General features: G+C 43.2%; 1 protein-coding gene and 1 pseudogene across 8 annotated transcripts in view; both read left to right on the forward strand.

Moving 5' to 3' along the window:
- The first annotated feature begins 7,352 nt into the window (after positions 1-7,352).
- Positions 7,353-8,766, forward strand: LOC106966576 (mitochondrial import inner membrane translocase subunit TIM16-like; annotated as a pseudogene).
- A 1,636-nt stretch (positions 8,767-10,402) lies between these two features.
- LOC106966574 (pro-neuregulin-1, membrane-bound isoform) overlaps positions 10,403-14,850 on the forward strand; it is a 222,131-nt gene continuing 217,683 nt past the window's right edge. For all 8 annotated transcript variants that reach the window (XM_027077339.2, XM_027077338.2, XM_027077340.2 and 5 more), the window contains exon 1: positions 10,403-10,640. In XM_027077339.2, coding sequence (XP_026933140.1) covers positions 10,544-10,640 — 97 coding nt within the window. In that variant the 5' untranslated portion in view covers positions 10,403-10,543. The remainder of the gene's footprint in view (positions 10,641-14,850) is intronic.

The following is a 14,850-nucleotide window of genomic DNA, read 5'->3' on the forward strand; positions in this document are numbered from 1 at the left end:
GGCTGCCCTCTAAAGAGAAGTTTCCACTTCACAGCAGCAAGAATCCAATAAAGATATTACAAAAGGAATGACAAGGTAATAGCTATATTTTAGAGGATTAAGTCTGTTAGCAGGAGGGAGGGTGACTGCGTGTGAGCACAGAAACAGAAGAGGAAGACTTAAGGGGCGCCCGGGTGGCTCCGTTGGTTGAACATCCAACTTCGGCTCAGGTCATGATCTTGAGGTTTGTGAGTTTGAGCTCTGCACAGAGCCTGGAGCCTGCTTTGGATTCTGTGTCTCCCTCTCTCTCCGCTCCTCCCCTGCTTGTGCTCTCTCTTTTAAATAAACCTTAAAAATTTTTAAAAAAAAAACCTAAAATTAAAAAATAGAAAAAAGAAGAGGAAGACTCAGAAAAGTCGAGTGACAGAGTGACAGTGGACCTAGATTCAGGGAGAAGCCAAGGTGGCAGTGATGAGTGTTGAATGCACTGGGGTTGGGTGGAATCAGGGGAGGTAAAGAAGACCGGAGGAGAAAAATGAAGGGCGATGCCTAGTATCTGTTCATAAGCTTCAGCTGTTTTTGTTTTTGTTTTGTTTTTAAGTTGGGGGGAGAGATGGGGGGAGAGAGTTGGGGGGAGAGAGAGATTAATAAATTGTTCAGTTTGAGGTAGTTGGAATACATATACATATACATATACATATACATATACATATACATATATACACACTTTGTGAATTATCAACATTTGAGATGGCCGGCAGTGAATGATGTTTTTATAGGATTAGCATGTATTTAAGAAGAAAATGGTTTTCGATATTGGGCCATGAGCCAGCATTTAAGAGACAGGTAGAAAAAAAGATTTCAGAAAAGACAGAAAGTTCTGCCACTGAGATATTATTCTGAGTCGCAGGAAAAGCTTTCAAGATGACGTGTGCATCAGGATTCCCTAGGCATGAGGGATAAAAAGAGAACACTTCATAGGCCAATTAGGAAGGCTTAGTGAATTTTTGAGCAGTTTCATTAAATTGGTGGTGAGTTGGGGAAGGAGATGGATTCCTTTAGCTGGTAAATGAAAAGGAACTGAGGACGTTTGGTACTAAAAGGAAAGGCCACGTCAAAAGAAAGCCTTCTGTTTTAGTTTCTTTGTTGGAATAGGGAAAGGTAATGTTCATGGAAAAAGAAAACTGGGCAGTTGCGGTGGCCTGGCATTGGAGATGGGCAGGGCAGGTACAGCACTAGGACAAGGGAGGGAAAGAATTGAGAACACTTTAATTAAAGTTTCCTAGGTAAGAGGGAGGAAAGTAAATTAAAAAAAAGTGAGTTGAGAAAGCATGTCCTAAGTTCTTTCCGTTGTGCTTGTGAGAGGGAACTGAGGTTTTAGTATCCACAGTAAACACCCACGGACATAAATCCTACCATATTGCTGGTGCTCAGGGGTCTACTTATTATCATCAAAATAATAGGGAGAGTGGATCTCTACCTCGTTCTATGAGACCATCTTTTAGAAATAGCAACAGAAAAAAAAAAAAAAAAAGATTGTGCAATTCCAAAGCAAGATAAATGTCATCTTTCTCTTCCTACCTACAAAACCAGCACTGGTTTGGGTCAGTCTCAAAGACATGAGTCTCAACTGGACTGACAAAATTTTTTGTGCCACAATATATCTGCTTTATGGGATCTCAGAGATTTCTGTCAACTCGGGGACCAAAAAAAAAAAAAGGGGGGGACTCAAAAATGCTAAACCAAGCATATTCTTAGATTTTCACTTGGATATCTAGGGTTCAGGATACCCCCAGAATTTCTCTGGGCCCCAAAAGAACCCTGCATACTGGATAAGACTGTGGGCAAGATCAGAGTTCCCTGCATCGTTTGAATTAGGTGGTTTCTATCTTGCACCTATGGGAAAGAGTTGGAACATACCCAATCTTTATGATTAAGCAGAAAAGACAACATTTTCCATAAGAATGTAATCTTCTGCATGGTTGGTCACCAGTTATTTTTTGGATGGTCATTTGGTTTCTGTCACATTAGCTAATTGTTTTGCTAAATCATCTTTAAAGATGAGTTGCCTTCTTGAGTTGTTAATACTTGTGAAATTCTTTTCCCAAATGAACGAGAATTGAAAGATATATATACATATATATATTTTTAACACAAACATACACCAAAGTTCCCAAACATATAGTGTGTTGAAAGTGGGTCTGTTGCAAAGTAACTTGAATTCTAGGCCTGGGTCCAGGGGTGGGGAGTACTAAAACATTCCACTGAGAACTTCACTCTTGGCTCTTAACTGAAAACTAGAAATCCCTAGTCAAATCAGATATATGAAGCATCAGGCTCTAACATGAGGAGAAAACGGAAAAAAAAAAAAAAAAGAAGTCTGGGGGGAGATAGGGAGGGAATTCATAAAGATTAATAAGGAGGTTAGAAGAAATTATGTGGGAAAGAAGGAGAAAGAATAATTATGATGTTATTATATTCCTGAGCCAGGTACAGAATTTGTGGGTCATTGTTTCATTTCATACATCCCCCAGTATCATGATGACATTATGAAGTAATCTCCAATATACTATAATCTGTTTTGGAAATGCTTTCCCCCAGGTGTCTCTTATGGGACACACTGAAGGAAGGAGTTGATCTGTTAAATTACTCTTACTGCTCAAATATTTGAAGTACTAATTCATCACTCATGACATTAAATTTATCTTTTAACATCATTGTAAATTTCACAGAGGTGAATCTTTTCACAACAACGAGTAAAGTGTCTCTTGAAAGGAAATTATGTTAACCTTGGAGCGGATCTTACAGGGCAGCTCCTAAAAGACATGATGCATCTGAGTCTCTCTTGGCTGTAGATGAGATGTGCACACAAACTGAATCCCAAGTATGCATGGAGAAATCCCTTTGCATTTGTTGCATGGTTATAGATGCTGGGAAGAGAGCAAAATGTTAGAGGATTAAAACCAGACTCAAAGCTAAGTGTAAGGTAGGTACGGACAGCAACTTGCTGCAAGGACCAAATCGGGTCTTACCATGGGTCTACAAAGTGAAATATAATCTTATGGGGAGAGCAATCTTATATTAGGCCCAGCTAGAAAGGGTTTTTTTTTAACCCTGTTAATAATGCTGTGTGTGCAGGTTTTCATCCATTATCGTTTTGTTAGAACATCCTTGCTAAGATCTAGCTCTTTTATGGGTCTGACACCTCACAAGAATCCAAGCGGGGAAATGGATCCAATAAATGTAATCTACAGGTGAAACTTACAGAGGCAATTTGGGAAAAGAAGCCATCCTTCTTGGGGTTTTACCATTTTACAAAAGTTATCACCTCATCTCCTAAAGTATTGAGATTTTTATTGATTAGTCAAGATTTGTATTTTATGTGTTTGTTCTTGGAAAGGCTTATTTCAATAGAAATTATCCCACAGTGTTATGTCTAGTATCATCATCATCATCATCATATCATTTAAAAATTTGATCAAATAAAGTACACACACACATATATATGTATGTATAGCCTTATCTACATGTGAAAGTAATTCTGTTTATTCTTATTCATCAATTAACAAAATGCATGTAAATTGGCTATGATGAGACAGACATAGAGCTAGAGATATAAAAGAGAACATGAAATTGTCAGTCTTTGCCTTCAAAGAGATTAATATACAGGGAGAACAGATCATTGTTTAAAAAAGTCACAAAAACAATGATATAATAATAGACAAAAAGAAATGTTATGAAGGAGATACAAAAGCGTCTTAGGAGATTAAAACAGTTTTCAAAGGCAGTGGACAGCTTTTCCAAGCAAGTGAAAGCTTTTCCAAGCAAGCTTTTCCAAGGCTGAGAGATAAGTGGGATTAGGCAAAGTGGGTTGGTTGTGGAAAAATTCAGGCATAGGAAACAGCAAGTGCAAAGGCACTGAGGCCAGAAACAATGGCAAGCTTTAGAGGCATGTTGCAAAGAGGTCTCCGTGACTGAAGCAGAGGGAGGGAGGGATGAAGCATAGTGAGAGAGGCTGGAGTCAGGCATGACCTAGCCCTTCAAGGACATTAGATATGATTCTATGAATCTATGGGCTAGATTTGCATTTCCAGAAGACTTCTCTGACTACTGTATTTGACAAAATAAATAGAGGGAGCAAGAGTCCAGGTAGAAAAGCTTTACTATGGTCAAAGCAAAGAAAGGACGAAGGCATGGATTGGGGTGGTACTTACTGAAAAGGGATAAAAAGAGACGGAAGTCAAAAAGACAGCACATGGGAGTGGGTTGGATGCAGAAAGGGCGTCAAAGATGATTGTCAGAGTAGGTGATTAGTAATTGATTGATAGAAAATGGTAATATCAGGACCAGGATATTCATTCTATTCTATGTAAATCCATTCTATGCAAAAGTATTCAGTGCTTACCAGATACAAAACATGGTGCTGGGAATCTAATGGATAGCAATATGAAACAAGTGTACAAAAGGTTATATGATCTCTTTTATATGCTCACATTCAAATACAATGTTTCTCACTAGTGGAAAGAGAAATAAAACTACATACCCACATACATATGTGTACTCACACATGCAGATGTATACACATGGATGTGTGTATATGTGTATGAGTACATATAGGTACATATAAATTTTAGGTACTTGTATCACATGCACACCTGAATTAAGCACTTGTTTCAAGGGGATTGTGGAAGATATACATAAATAATTACTGTGGAGGTAAGGAAGAGAAACCAAAACGTTGCATGAGACTTTGTTCTTAAAAGAAATTAAAATGTTTCAAAAACCATGAAGTCTTCTAGTTCCACCTTATTACAGAAGAGATTTATGACACTGGCCCTATTTACCAAATACAGTCCATAAAAAGAAATTTACGCACTAGTATTCAGCTATATGATCCATTTTAATATATGATGTATTATGGTAATCATGGGCATAATATTATCACTAATAATAATGATAAATAATAACACCAGTAATCATCCATGTATAGTAATTTTAAAAGATCACATAATAAGCAGAACAATGTAAACATAGGTTCTATTTAATGTTGCTTGAAACTTATCTTTTTAGTTTTTATGTTTGTTTTTTCTGGAGGAGATTCTAAACTCACAGTTTTGTTATCAAACTGCTTCTCTTCACAGCAGACAGAATATGATTCATGAGCAATTCTGTCAAGTATTTGCCAAATGTAATGGAGAACACCTTTCCAGTCTCCCCAGGGCATTTTGTGGGTCAGAAGTCCTTTGTTTAACAGACTCAACTTGCATGTTGATTCTAAGAGTCCAACCAAACATACAGGACAATCGCTCATCTGTGAGTTCTTAAGGCTCCTTTCATCTCATTTTCCTCACACGATAGTCTTTGCTTGTTTCAGTTTTGTGTGTATTCCTTTTGATCACTTGTTAATGTCTCCTGTTTATAGGGATTGTACTATCTAATCTCTAAAATAGTATGTAATTGTCATTTAGTGTTACTATAATTGTGCAGAAGGTGGAGTATGTTTGTAATCACTTACTCTTTAAGATTTCTCACGTCCAAGGGTCCTTTACTGTTCTTGTACTTAAATTTATATTTTTAATTTTGTGGGGTTTTTTCCTCTAAAAATAACCCTCAAATTTTATGAGCTTCAGGCCCTGGAAAACTTATCTGGCCTGCTTTTTCATTTGTATTATAATAATTTGCTTTTATGCCTTTCTCATAGTATTTTAACTTCATGAGAGTAGGGGCATTTTTTTTTCTCTACTATCTAACATTTAGTTCAGTAAATGCTTGATGAGTAAATGAATAAGTAATGCACATTTAGTGGTTGTTTTGAAGTTGGCTCTGATGACTGAGATTTTCTTTTGCGTTCATGCATCTTCATTAATGCCAACTTTGTTGCAAAGTGTTTTAAAAAAGTAATTATCTTAAGTTACTTTTAAAAAGTTCAAAGTATTTGCAGAATTCTAAATTAAATTCCCATTACTGTCAGTATCCGTAATATTTTTCAAAAAATGCAATCTATCTTCATATGTTAATGTTCTTTCATTTTATTCATATTTTTTCTTTAAAAAATTTTCTTGGGGTATTTTCCAAATGGGAATTGCTGCGATAAAGGGCATACTTGGCCAGCTTTGTAGATTCTAAGAGTACTTTAAAAGGAAAGCCTTGCCAAAGAAAAATGTTCTGGTACTGGATTGCACTGATTTTAAGCTGTCATTTAATATAAGATCTCCATTTTGTCTTTATTTCTCAAGTTGCTTATTTATAAATTGCCACTCTATTTTTCAGGAGTTGACAAATGTTGACAGATTGACATATGTTACTTGAGAGCTGATATACCCTCTATGATACGTACTCTAAAAGCTAAACAATATATAACAACTTAGGAAAATTATACATACCATGAAGATATGTCACCATTTCTAAATTATATAATTCAGGTTTATATTTTGGTTTTCAAGGAAGCAAAAATACTCTTCTTCCCTTCTCCATCCCTTCTGATCATTTCCAAGGTTTAAAAAAAAGGAGGGGGATGGAAACCTCAAAATCATTGGCCGCTTTCTGACCATAGAGATGAATAATTTAAGGACAATCTCAAACCCTTGAAAAATCTCGTAAGTGTTTTCATTATTAAAGAAATGGACTTTTATTTGGTTATTCTTTTACCTAATCATAAATAATGGAATAAAATAACCCTCGAAAAATTAACATTAAATAATATAAAAGATAAAGACATATTTAAATGATGTATTGGTAGAAAAAAAAATTTGGACTTTGTCATAAATCTTCTGACACTTCAGCTGCATTGACAACTAAAATATGACTCCAGAATCCAAACATAGGCCCAGGAAGCCCTGTCATCCAATTGCCTCTTCATCATCTTTCTTAGATGTTCTTTCAACGTTTATCATTGCAAATTTTGTCCTTTTTTTTCTCTCTCTCTCTCTCTGTCTCTCTAGCACATCAAACCAAAAAAGAACAATGATCGAATGCTCACTTATACCCAACTTCCTGCCTTCACATTCACTCATTCCCCAGGCCTGAGTCTTTCCACAGGAATCATGCTATTACTTGGTGGCCACTATGTTTTATTATAAAGACATGGCAATGTCCTGGTGCCTGGGTGGCTCAGTCCGTTAAGTGTCCGACTTTGGCTCAGGTCACGATCTCATGGTTCGTGGGTTCAAGCCCCGCCTGGGGCTCTGTGCTGACAGCTCAGAACCTGGAGCCTGCTTAGGATTCTGTGTCTCCCTCTCTCTCTCTCTGTGCCTCCCCCGCTGAGCTCTGTCTCTCTCTCTCTCAAAAATAAACAAACAAAAAAAAAGACAATGAAACAAACAAGCAAAAAAAAGACAACAAAATCAGCAATGTCAATGATCTTTTCCGTGGTCCTTCATGCTTAGTTTGGGAAAACTGTCAACTAGTACTATAGATTTGTTTAAATGGAAAATTATCACAAAATTGTAGGTTCTTCCGTTATCCTCACGGAAAAATTACCGTAGTGGGGAATTAATAAGCTGTTTTGAGAAGTAAAACATCTAGATCCAAACCAAATCCATTCCAAAATGAATTCTAGTATTTCTATAGGTATGAGTTGCACTAATGCCTTCCCGTTTTGTTTGGAAAGACCTGAAACTTTTCATCCCAACATACATGTTTGCTTGATATTCCTCAATTCTAAAACAACGATATATTTGATAACATTTATCTATTGTATACCAAGCCTGTAAAGGGTCTCATATCCTGGAGATAAAGTACGCATGCCTAGTGAGGAGTCACGCAGGCGCCCTCGCCCTTGACCTCTGACCTGTCGGCCGCCCTTGAGCCGAGGGCCGCGGGGCCAGGACGCAGCAGTCCACGACCCCGAGGCAGAGCGGCCACCATGGCTAAATACCTGGCCCAGATCATTGTGATGGGGGTGCAGGTAGTGGGCAGGGCCTTTGCCCGAGCCCTGCGGCAGGAGTTTGCAGCCGGGCAGCCGCTGACGCTCGGGGACGTGCTGGACACCAGTCTGCAGCTGCCTCCAACCTGTACGGCCTCAGCCTCCAGGAGGCACAGCAGATTCTCAATGTCTCCAAGCTGAGCACCGAGGAGATCCAGAACTACGAACACGTATTCGAGGTGAACGACAAATCCGTGGGTGGCTGCTTCTACCTGCAGTCCAAGGTGGTCCGAGCCAGGGAGCGCCTGCAGGAGGAGCTCAGAATCCAGGCCCAGGAGGACAGAGAGGAGCGGATGCCCAAAACGTGACCACTCAGCCCGTCCTCCTGCACCCTGCCCACCACCTCTAATTTATAGCTCGGTAATAAATGTCTTTTCGGCAAAAAAAAAAAAAAAAAAAAGGAAAGGGCTCCCCTTTTCTGAATTTTGCTGCTTCCTGCTTGTTGAGCAGTGGCCCCTCCTGGGAAAACAGAGCTATTTCAGGCAACATTCAGATTTCATTTTACATTAGACTCTGTGGAATATTACAGTGCTATTCGGGTGTATTCATAATCTTTTCCCTGATTTTGCTGTTTTTATGGCCTAGTACACTTACATTTGGTGTTTGTTGAAGGGTAATCAGAAGATATTTGGACATCAAAGTTTTTCAAAGTAAATAATGATGGCATTACTGCTAAGGTATCTCTTAACAGTTCTTATTACCCTGCAAATTAAACGAGAATAAAATCATTCTTCTTTTAGGACTATTTAAAATGAATGATTTTGCCCTCCCCTTCCCATATTTCACCTTTATTTAATTGGCAATTACAATATATACCTAAAGGCTGTCTGCAGGTAATGGTTCAGTTAGCACGTGCCCGGGAGAATGGAAAATCAGGAGCAAATCACCTGTAAAGAGGAGGAAGTCCATTTCACACATTGCTGTTCATACTCACCTCTTCCTGACCACAACAGGAGTCTATCCCTGTAAATTAAGTTTCTGAGTTAGCCACGGCTGTCATAGAACTATGAGGACGTGACCTCTACATGGTTCTGGATCATTCCACGGTGTGGATTACCCTGGCCTTTAACTTGTGTCCTTTGCAGCAGGGTGCCCATGTTTTCTGGATTTCACTGCTCTTTAGAATTCTCCACCAGAGGGAGGGCAAGGGAAGAAGGAGTTCATCCGCAGTTCTGAGGAAAGTTTGAATCTGAGAAAGCTAGCGTTAATGTATTAAAGATCTCTAGGACTGTCTTCCCAACTCTACCTCTCCCTACTTGCTGCCCCTCTCAGCAGAACTGAGTGACCCTCAGCTACTATAGTAACTTGTTTGTTGGTCGTCTTTTAACCAGGGTTTGATCAGTTCCTTTGAAAATTAAGTTGGAGTGAGAGATACAGTTTAAGACACCCTCTTTGAAGAGGCTAGATGATTATTATTTATTTTGTGAAAAGCTAAAGACGAGACTTATGACAGGCACGTGGTTACCCACGTGAAGGCGGGGTACACACGCATTCAAGGGGCAGATCCAGGAAGACAGCGCCATCGACCATCTTTAAGGTTCTCGGAGCCCTTCTGTGCACCCGGAACAGCCTCACACTCAGATTCCCTTGCACACAGTTTGTCTTTGCCCTACGCGCGAGTGGGGCTCTCACTGAAGTAAGAAAGGAATGAACTCCACACTCTCATGCGAAAACAACCAAAGTTTCGCTCCTTCCCGATGGCTGCACAGAGCCTTCTTTTGAGGGGCAGGTGTCAGAGTTCCAAACTTTTTTCTCCAACGTCTCTCCGCATTGTTGGGCACGGACCTTCCCTTCGGGGCTGCTTGGCAGCGGAGGAGAGCGAGGAGCCTCTGGGTCCTTTCCTCTGTCTTTGAAGCTCCCGGGGCCACTGGGTTTGGTTCCCGCGAGCGCGGCGGCGCCGGCGCGGGCGACGTCTCCGCGCGGCTTCCAGCGACCCCTGTCGGGGGTTCCAGGCAGCCGCACTGCGCGCCGCCGCCCCCCGCCCGGCCTGGCTCGGGGAGGGAAAAGGGGCTGCGCCCGGGAGCGCCGAGCCCAGGCTCCTCCCGGTGGCGTGTCCGCGCCTCCGGGTGGGGGTGTGGTGGGGAAGAGGGAGGGGGCGAGGCAAGGGGAGGGGGAGAAGGAGGCGCCAGCCTCCAACCTGCGAGCGGGAGGTGGGTGGCTGTGGGGCAATTGAAAAAGAGCCGGCGAGGAGTTTCCCCAAAACTTGTCGGAACTCCGGGCTCGCGCGGAGGTCAGGAGCAGAGCGGCGGCGGCTGCCTGGGCGAAGCGAGCGCGGGGCAGGACGGTGAACGCCTCTCCCTCATCGGGCTGCGAGCGCGCCGGACGGACGCCACCACCGGAGCCGACAGCGGCTGGACCCAGCTCGGCGGGAACCGAGGACTTCCCTGAGCGACACGAACAGCTCCGAGTGCGAGAGCGACCGCCAGCCCCAGGTGGCCCGGACCGCACGCCGCGTCCGCGCCGCTCCCCGCGGGCGACAGGAGACGCCCCCGCGCACCGCGAGTGCCTCAGCCGGGCCACGCGCTCTCCCTCCTCGAGGGACAAACTTTTCCCGAACCCGATCCAAGCCCTCGGACCAAACTTGGGGCGCGTCGCCTTCGCCGGGAGCCGTCCGCGTAGAGCGTGCATTTCTCGGGCGAGATGTCCGAGCGCAAAGAAGGCAGAGGCAAGGGGAAGGGCAAGAAGGACCGAGGCTCCGGCAAGAAGCCCGCGCTCCCAGCGGGCGGCCCGAGCCCAGGTGAGTGCGCAGCACGGCCCGGCTCCGCGATCCTCTTCCTCCTCCTCCTCCGCTGGCGTCGCCTCTCCCTCGCCTGCCCGCGCCCTGCGCTCCTGGCGCCTGGCGCTGCTCCCGCGCGTCCGCGGAACCGGGCGGTTCTCGCCTTCGGTGGGGCCGCCCCTCACCTGGGCGCCCAGCCCCACCCGGACGTCCGCACCCCGCGCGTACGGTTGGGGGCGGCAGCCGCGGCCCGCGCCCTCCGGGGGTCCGGGTCGCGCAGCGCTCCCTGGCACGGCCTTTTCCTAGCGCCCCGCAGCTGAACCCACCCCGGGAGCCGGACCGAAGTGCGGGAACCGAGGCTGGGTGCGCGCTCGTCCGGCGCTAGGAGGGCTTTGCACGGGCCCCGTCTGCCCTCTAGCGAGAAAAGCGGGAACGGGTCTCCACTTGGCGCGCCTGGTTGGGCAGAGCTGGGTGGTCGGGAGAGAGGCCCCGGGAGCTGGAGCGGGTGCGCGGCTGGGTTTGGCCGAGGGGAAGCCCTGTAGGGTCGCGGTGTGTGCGTACGTTCACCCTGATTCAGCCCTGAGATACTGGGACTCAGATCAGTTGAGAGGGATTCCTAGAGGTCAGCGAAGCAGATAAAAATCTAGTCAGTGCCAGGAAGCAGGTCTGCTCCAAATAAGTTCTCAGACTTCCAGCTTACCAGTTCTGGTTTTCAGGACCTCCTTGATAAATATGCTTAATTTATGCTCCCAAGAGGTTCCAAAAAGCAAAAGTTTGTCTAAATGTTTGAACCCAGGTGCCCGCTGGTTATATAATAGGATGAAATGGCAGTCGAGGCTTTCTAGAGACAAATCTTGCTTTTGATCATTAGCACACAGATGTGAATGACAGTTTCACCTTAGATTTCCCAAGGAAGAGCTGATCCTTTAGATATACATTGTCTTGAATAGAGCAAGCATCCCACATAAATACTTGCTTATGAGCGATTGAAGAAGATGCTTAAAAAAGGAGAAGAGAGGGAGACGTATAAGGTCTTTTTTTTTTTTCTGTCTCGTCCATTCCCAATTGTTAATTGATCCAGATTCATTAAGTCACTTAAAGTCACTTAAAGCATCCCCCAGCACTCCTGAAGAATTAATTCAATAGCACTTGGTAATACTGTGGCTGAGAAGATAAGCAGAAATATTTGTTCCTTGTAGGAAGAAAACAAGATTTGCTTAGTCTTCTTATTGGCATCACTGATAGCATTTCAGAACCTGACTTACTGGCAGGGACCTTCGGCAGGTTTTGAGCAAAACAGAAATTGAACAAAGAGTAATTGTTTGGCCACTGACCATTCCTGTGCATGCTTGTATAATAAGATACTGCTGATCAGATTCACCTTAATTACTTCATGAGGGTATATCGAAATTTTGTTTACTTTTACCTTGTGTTTTGGAGACAAGGTCTGAAATGGGGAGCCGAATTAGCAACCTCTATGTGACTTTATCTATTGTCCTTTCAAAAGTCATCATGGTAAATTAAAGAGACCTTAGATGTAGCCAGAACTGTAAAGTTGTAGAGTTATTTGTGGGGGCCTTAGGTCTTTCCCTGTCCTGCCTGTGAACTCTGCCTTCACAAGTTTCTGTGTTCCTCTGTAGGTGGTCTGATGAATTAAACAGGGCATTGGTTTGAAGTGGCATCCCTCTCAGGTAACAGGTTTGCATTTTGTCAAGGGTTTATAGTGGCAGTGCCATAACATAGACATTTCAGATAATCAGGTAGTTCCGTGGGGGGGGGAGATTTAAGAGCAAGCAGGCATTTCTGTGTCCTACAGATCTTATCTACTAGGTAGCAGCTGTGTTGTGACTACTGAAGGTTCTCCCTTGACACAGAGTTCCAGAGCTTCCTCGGTGGCTCTCATTCTGCTTTCCAGTCCACGTTGTGATTCCCTCTAAACCAGATAGATTGGCATCTTTAAGTGACATTCTCCCTATTATCTTCCTGAAAATTGAGGTGAACTTGGCTCGGGTTGGTTTTTAGTATGTTTATCTCCCTTTTCCATCAGGGAGTCGTCATCTTTGGGGAGGAACTTTTTACCTCCTCCAGGGCACCTTGGAGGAGGTAAAAAGTCATATAAATCACATAAACCACTTAAGAATATTGATTCTTCATTCGATTTGAAAAGAATGGTCAACTTGAAACCAGCTCTCTGTAAAAGCACGTGGCATTAATAGTATTGCTTTGAAATCAGCGTTTCTCTCCTTGTCATTTTCCTTACAATGGTGAGTGCCAGTTACATTTCCTTATCTTGGGGGAATAAATAACCTATAGCCGTAATGGTTTGTGGGAGAAACTCACGTGCCTTCCTTAACTTCCTTTGCACTCAAGTTCTCCAGGTGTCCTCAAAAGAACGACTTCTGGTGTCATCACTGTAGTGTTGCCCCTTGACAAGCCAGCCCAGATGAGGACCTACGGACCACACCCATCCGTTAAATAGCTCCTGCATAAGAGTCCGTCAGCCCCACACTTGACCCCTTTCTTAAAGTGGCCACTGCAAGTGCACATGCTACATGACGCACATGAACTGCCCAGCCTCTCTTTGGCTGTTATAACATTACTTCACGACAGTCGGGGGAGATGTAATGCTGAGATAATGGCCTCTCAGCCCCGCTGTGTGCTGTATTATATGCAGAGGCATAAACACATCTGTTGGAGGGAAATTTTCAGGGGAGAAGGGCTTCTTTAACTTTCATATGACATGTGTGACTGATATGTGATACATACATGGCTATGTTTCATAGCATCCACATTTTTATACAATTAACTGAATATTGAATTGCACACTGTTGGGGCTGCAGATGTTCAACAGAATTATCTATTCCATAATAGTGGCTCTAATAGGTCCCAAGCCCTTGGTGTCATTGGTTCCTCTTCTTTGCTCAAAATAAGCAACCTCAGCAAATCCTGGGCTTTGTAACCCAGATCCATGTTGTACCAGGGGCCCTGTAACATCCTGGGCCTCCTAGGTTCTAGACCTCCCATTCCAGCCTCCTCTTATTGATTTAGCCCAACAAACTCTTCCTATTGAAGCACTGGTTACAAACCCAGAGTTTTTGTTTTGCTTTGTTTTGTTTTGCTATCTGGTCTTTGGCTCTGAGCTTCGCTTATGAATCTCCATTGGCTGATATGTTTTTGTTTCATAAAACACCACAATGGATTCTTTTCTCTCTCTCCCTCTCTCTCTCTCTCTCTCTGTCTCTCTCTCTCTGTCTCTCTCTCTCTTTTTCCTTTCAAGTGACCTGAAACAAATCCGTGACCAAGCTAAGCCGAGTTCTAGAACTATTGTGACTCCTCTTAATCTTGGCAGAAGGAAGCATTTGTGAGTACAAGTGGTGGATAAATTGAGAATCTTAGTATACCAAACGGGTAGAAGTGGTCTGTGTGCTCCCTCGATGACATCACCCACGTGTTTCTTGAAGTGGTTCCCCAGGCTGAAGTGCTTGTAAACATTCTTGGATATAAAGTGTGCTGTCACTAACAGGGCACCGTGTGTTTACAGAGCCAGAGGAATGTCCAGCGATGTTTCAACCTGGTTACTTCTGGCCACTTACCTTATGTAATTATTCAAAACACTAAATATCATTGATAAGATGAAATAGGATTTATTTTGAAAAATTATTTTGAAGCAGAAAGAGAGAAACTTGGGATACTATTCTCATATCTGCAAGATGAGAAAGTAATACTGATGAGGAAAAAAATATATATATATAATCAGAAAATATTGAACTAGTATGAGAAAAAGGAATACCTTACTACATGCCAGGCACTGTACTGGATGCTTTTATATTCATTAGAATGTTTTTAATGTTTATTTATTTTTGAGAGACAGAGAGAGACAGAGCACCAGCAGGGGAGGGGCAAAGAGAGAGGGAGACACAAGATCCGAAGCAGGCTCCAGATTCTGAACTGTGAGCACAGAGCCTGACGTGGGGCTTGAACCCACAAACCACGAGATCATGACTTGAGCTGAAGTCGATGCTCAATCGACTGAGCCACCCAGGCACTCTTTATATTATCAATAAGGGAGCTAATATTTATTGAATATCTTAGCATGTTCCAGGCAGTGTAACAGATGCTTTGTGTATTTTGTCACTTGTCCTTTGGGAAGTACAAAAACGCCTCACTGCCAGTCGGCAAAAAGCAGAGTGCCTGGTTCTTAGCTCTTTAGCCAGATTGCCTGGGTCTAAAT

The sequence above is a fragment of the Acinonyx jubatus genome, chromosome B1 (assembly GCF_027475565.1).
Source record: "Acinonyx jubatus isolate Ajub_Pintada_27869175 chromosome B1, VMU_Ajub_asm_v1.0, whole genome shotgun sequence".
NCBI classification, from domain to species: domain Eukaryota; kingdom Metazoa; phylum Chordata; class Mammalia; order Carnivora; family Felidae; genus Acinonyx; species Acinonyx jubatus.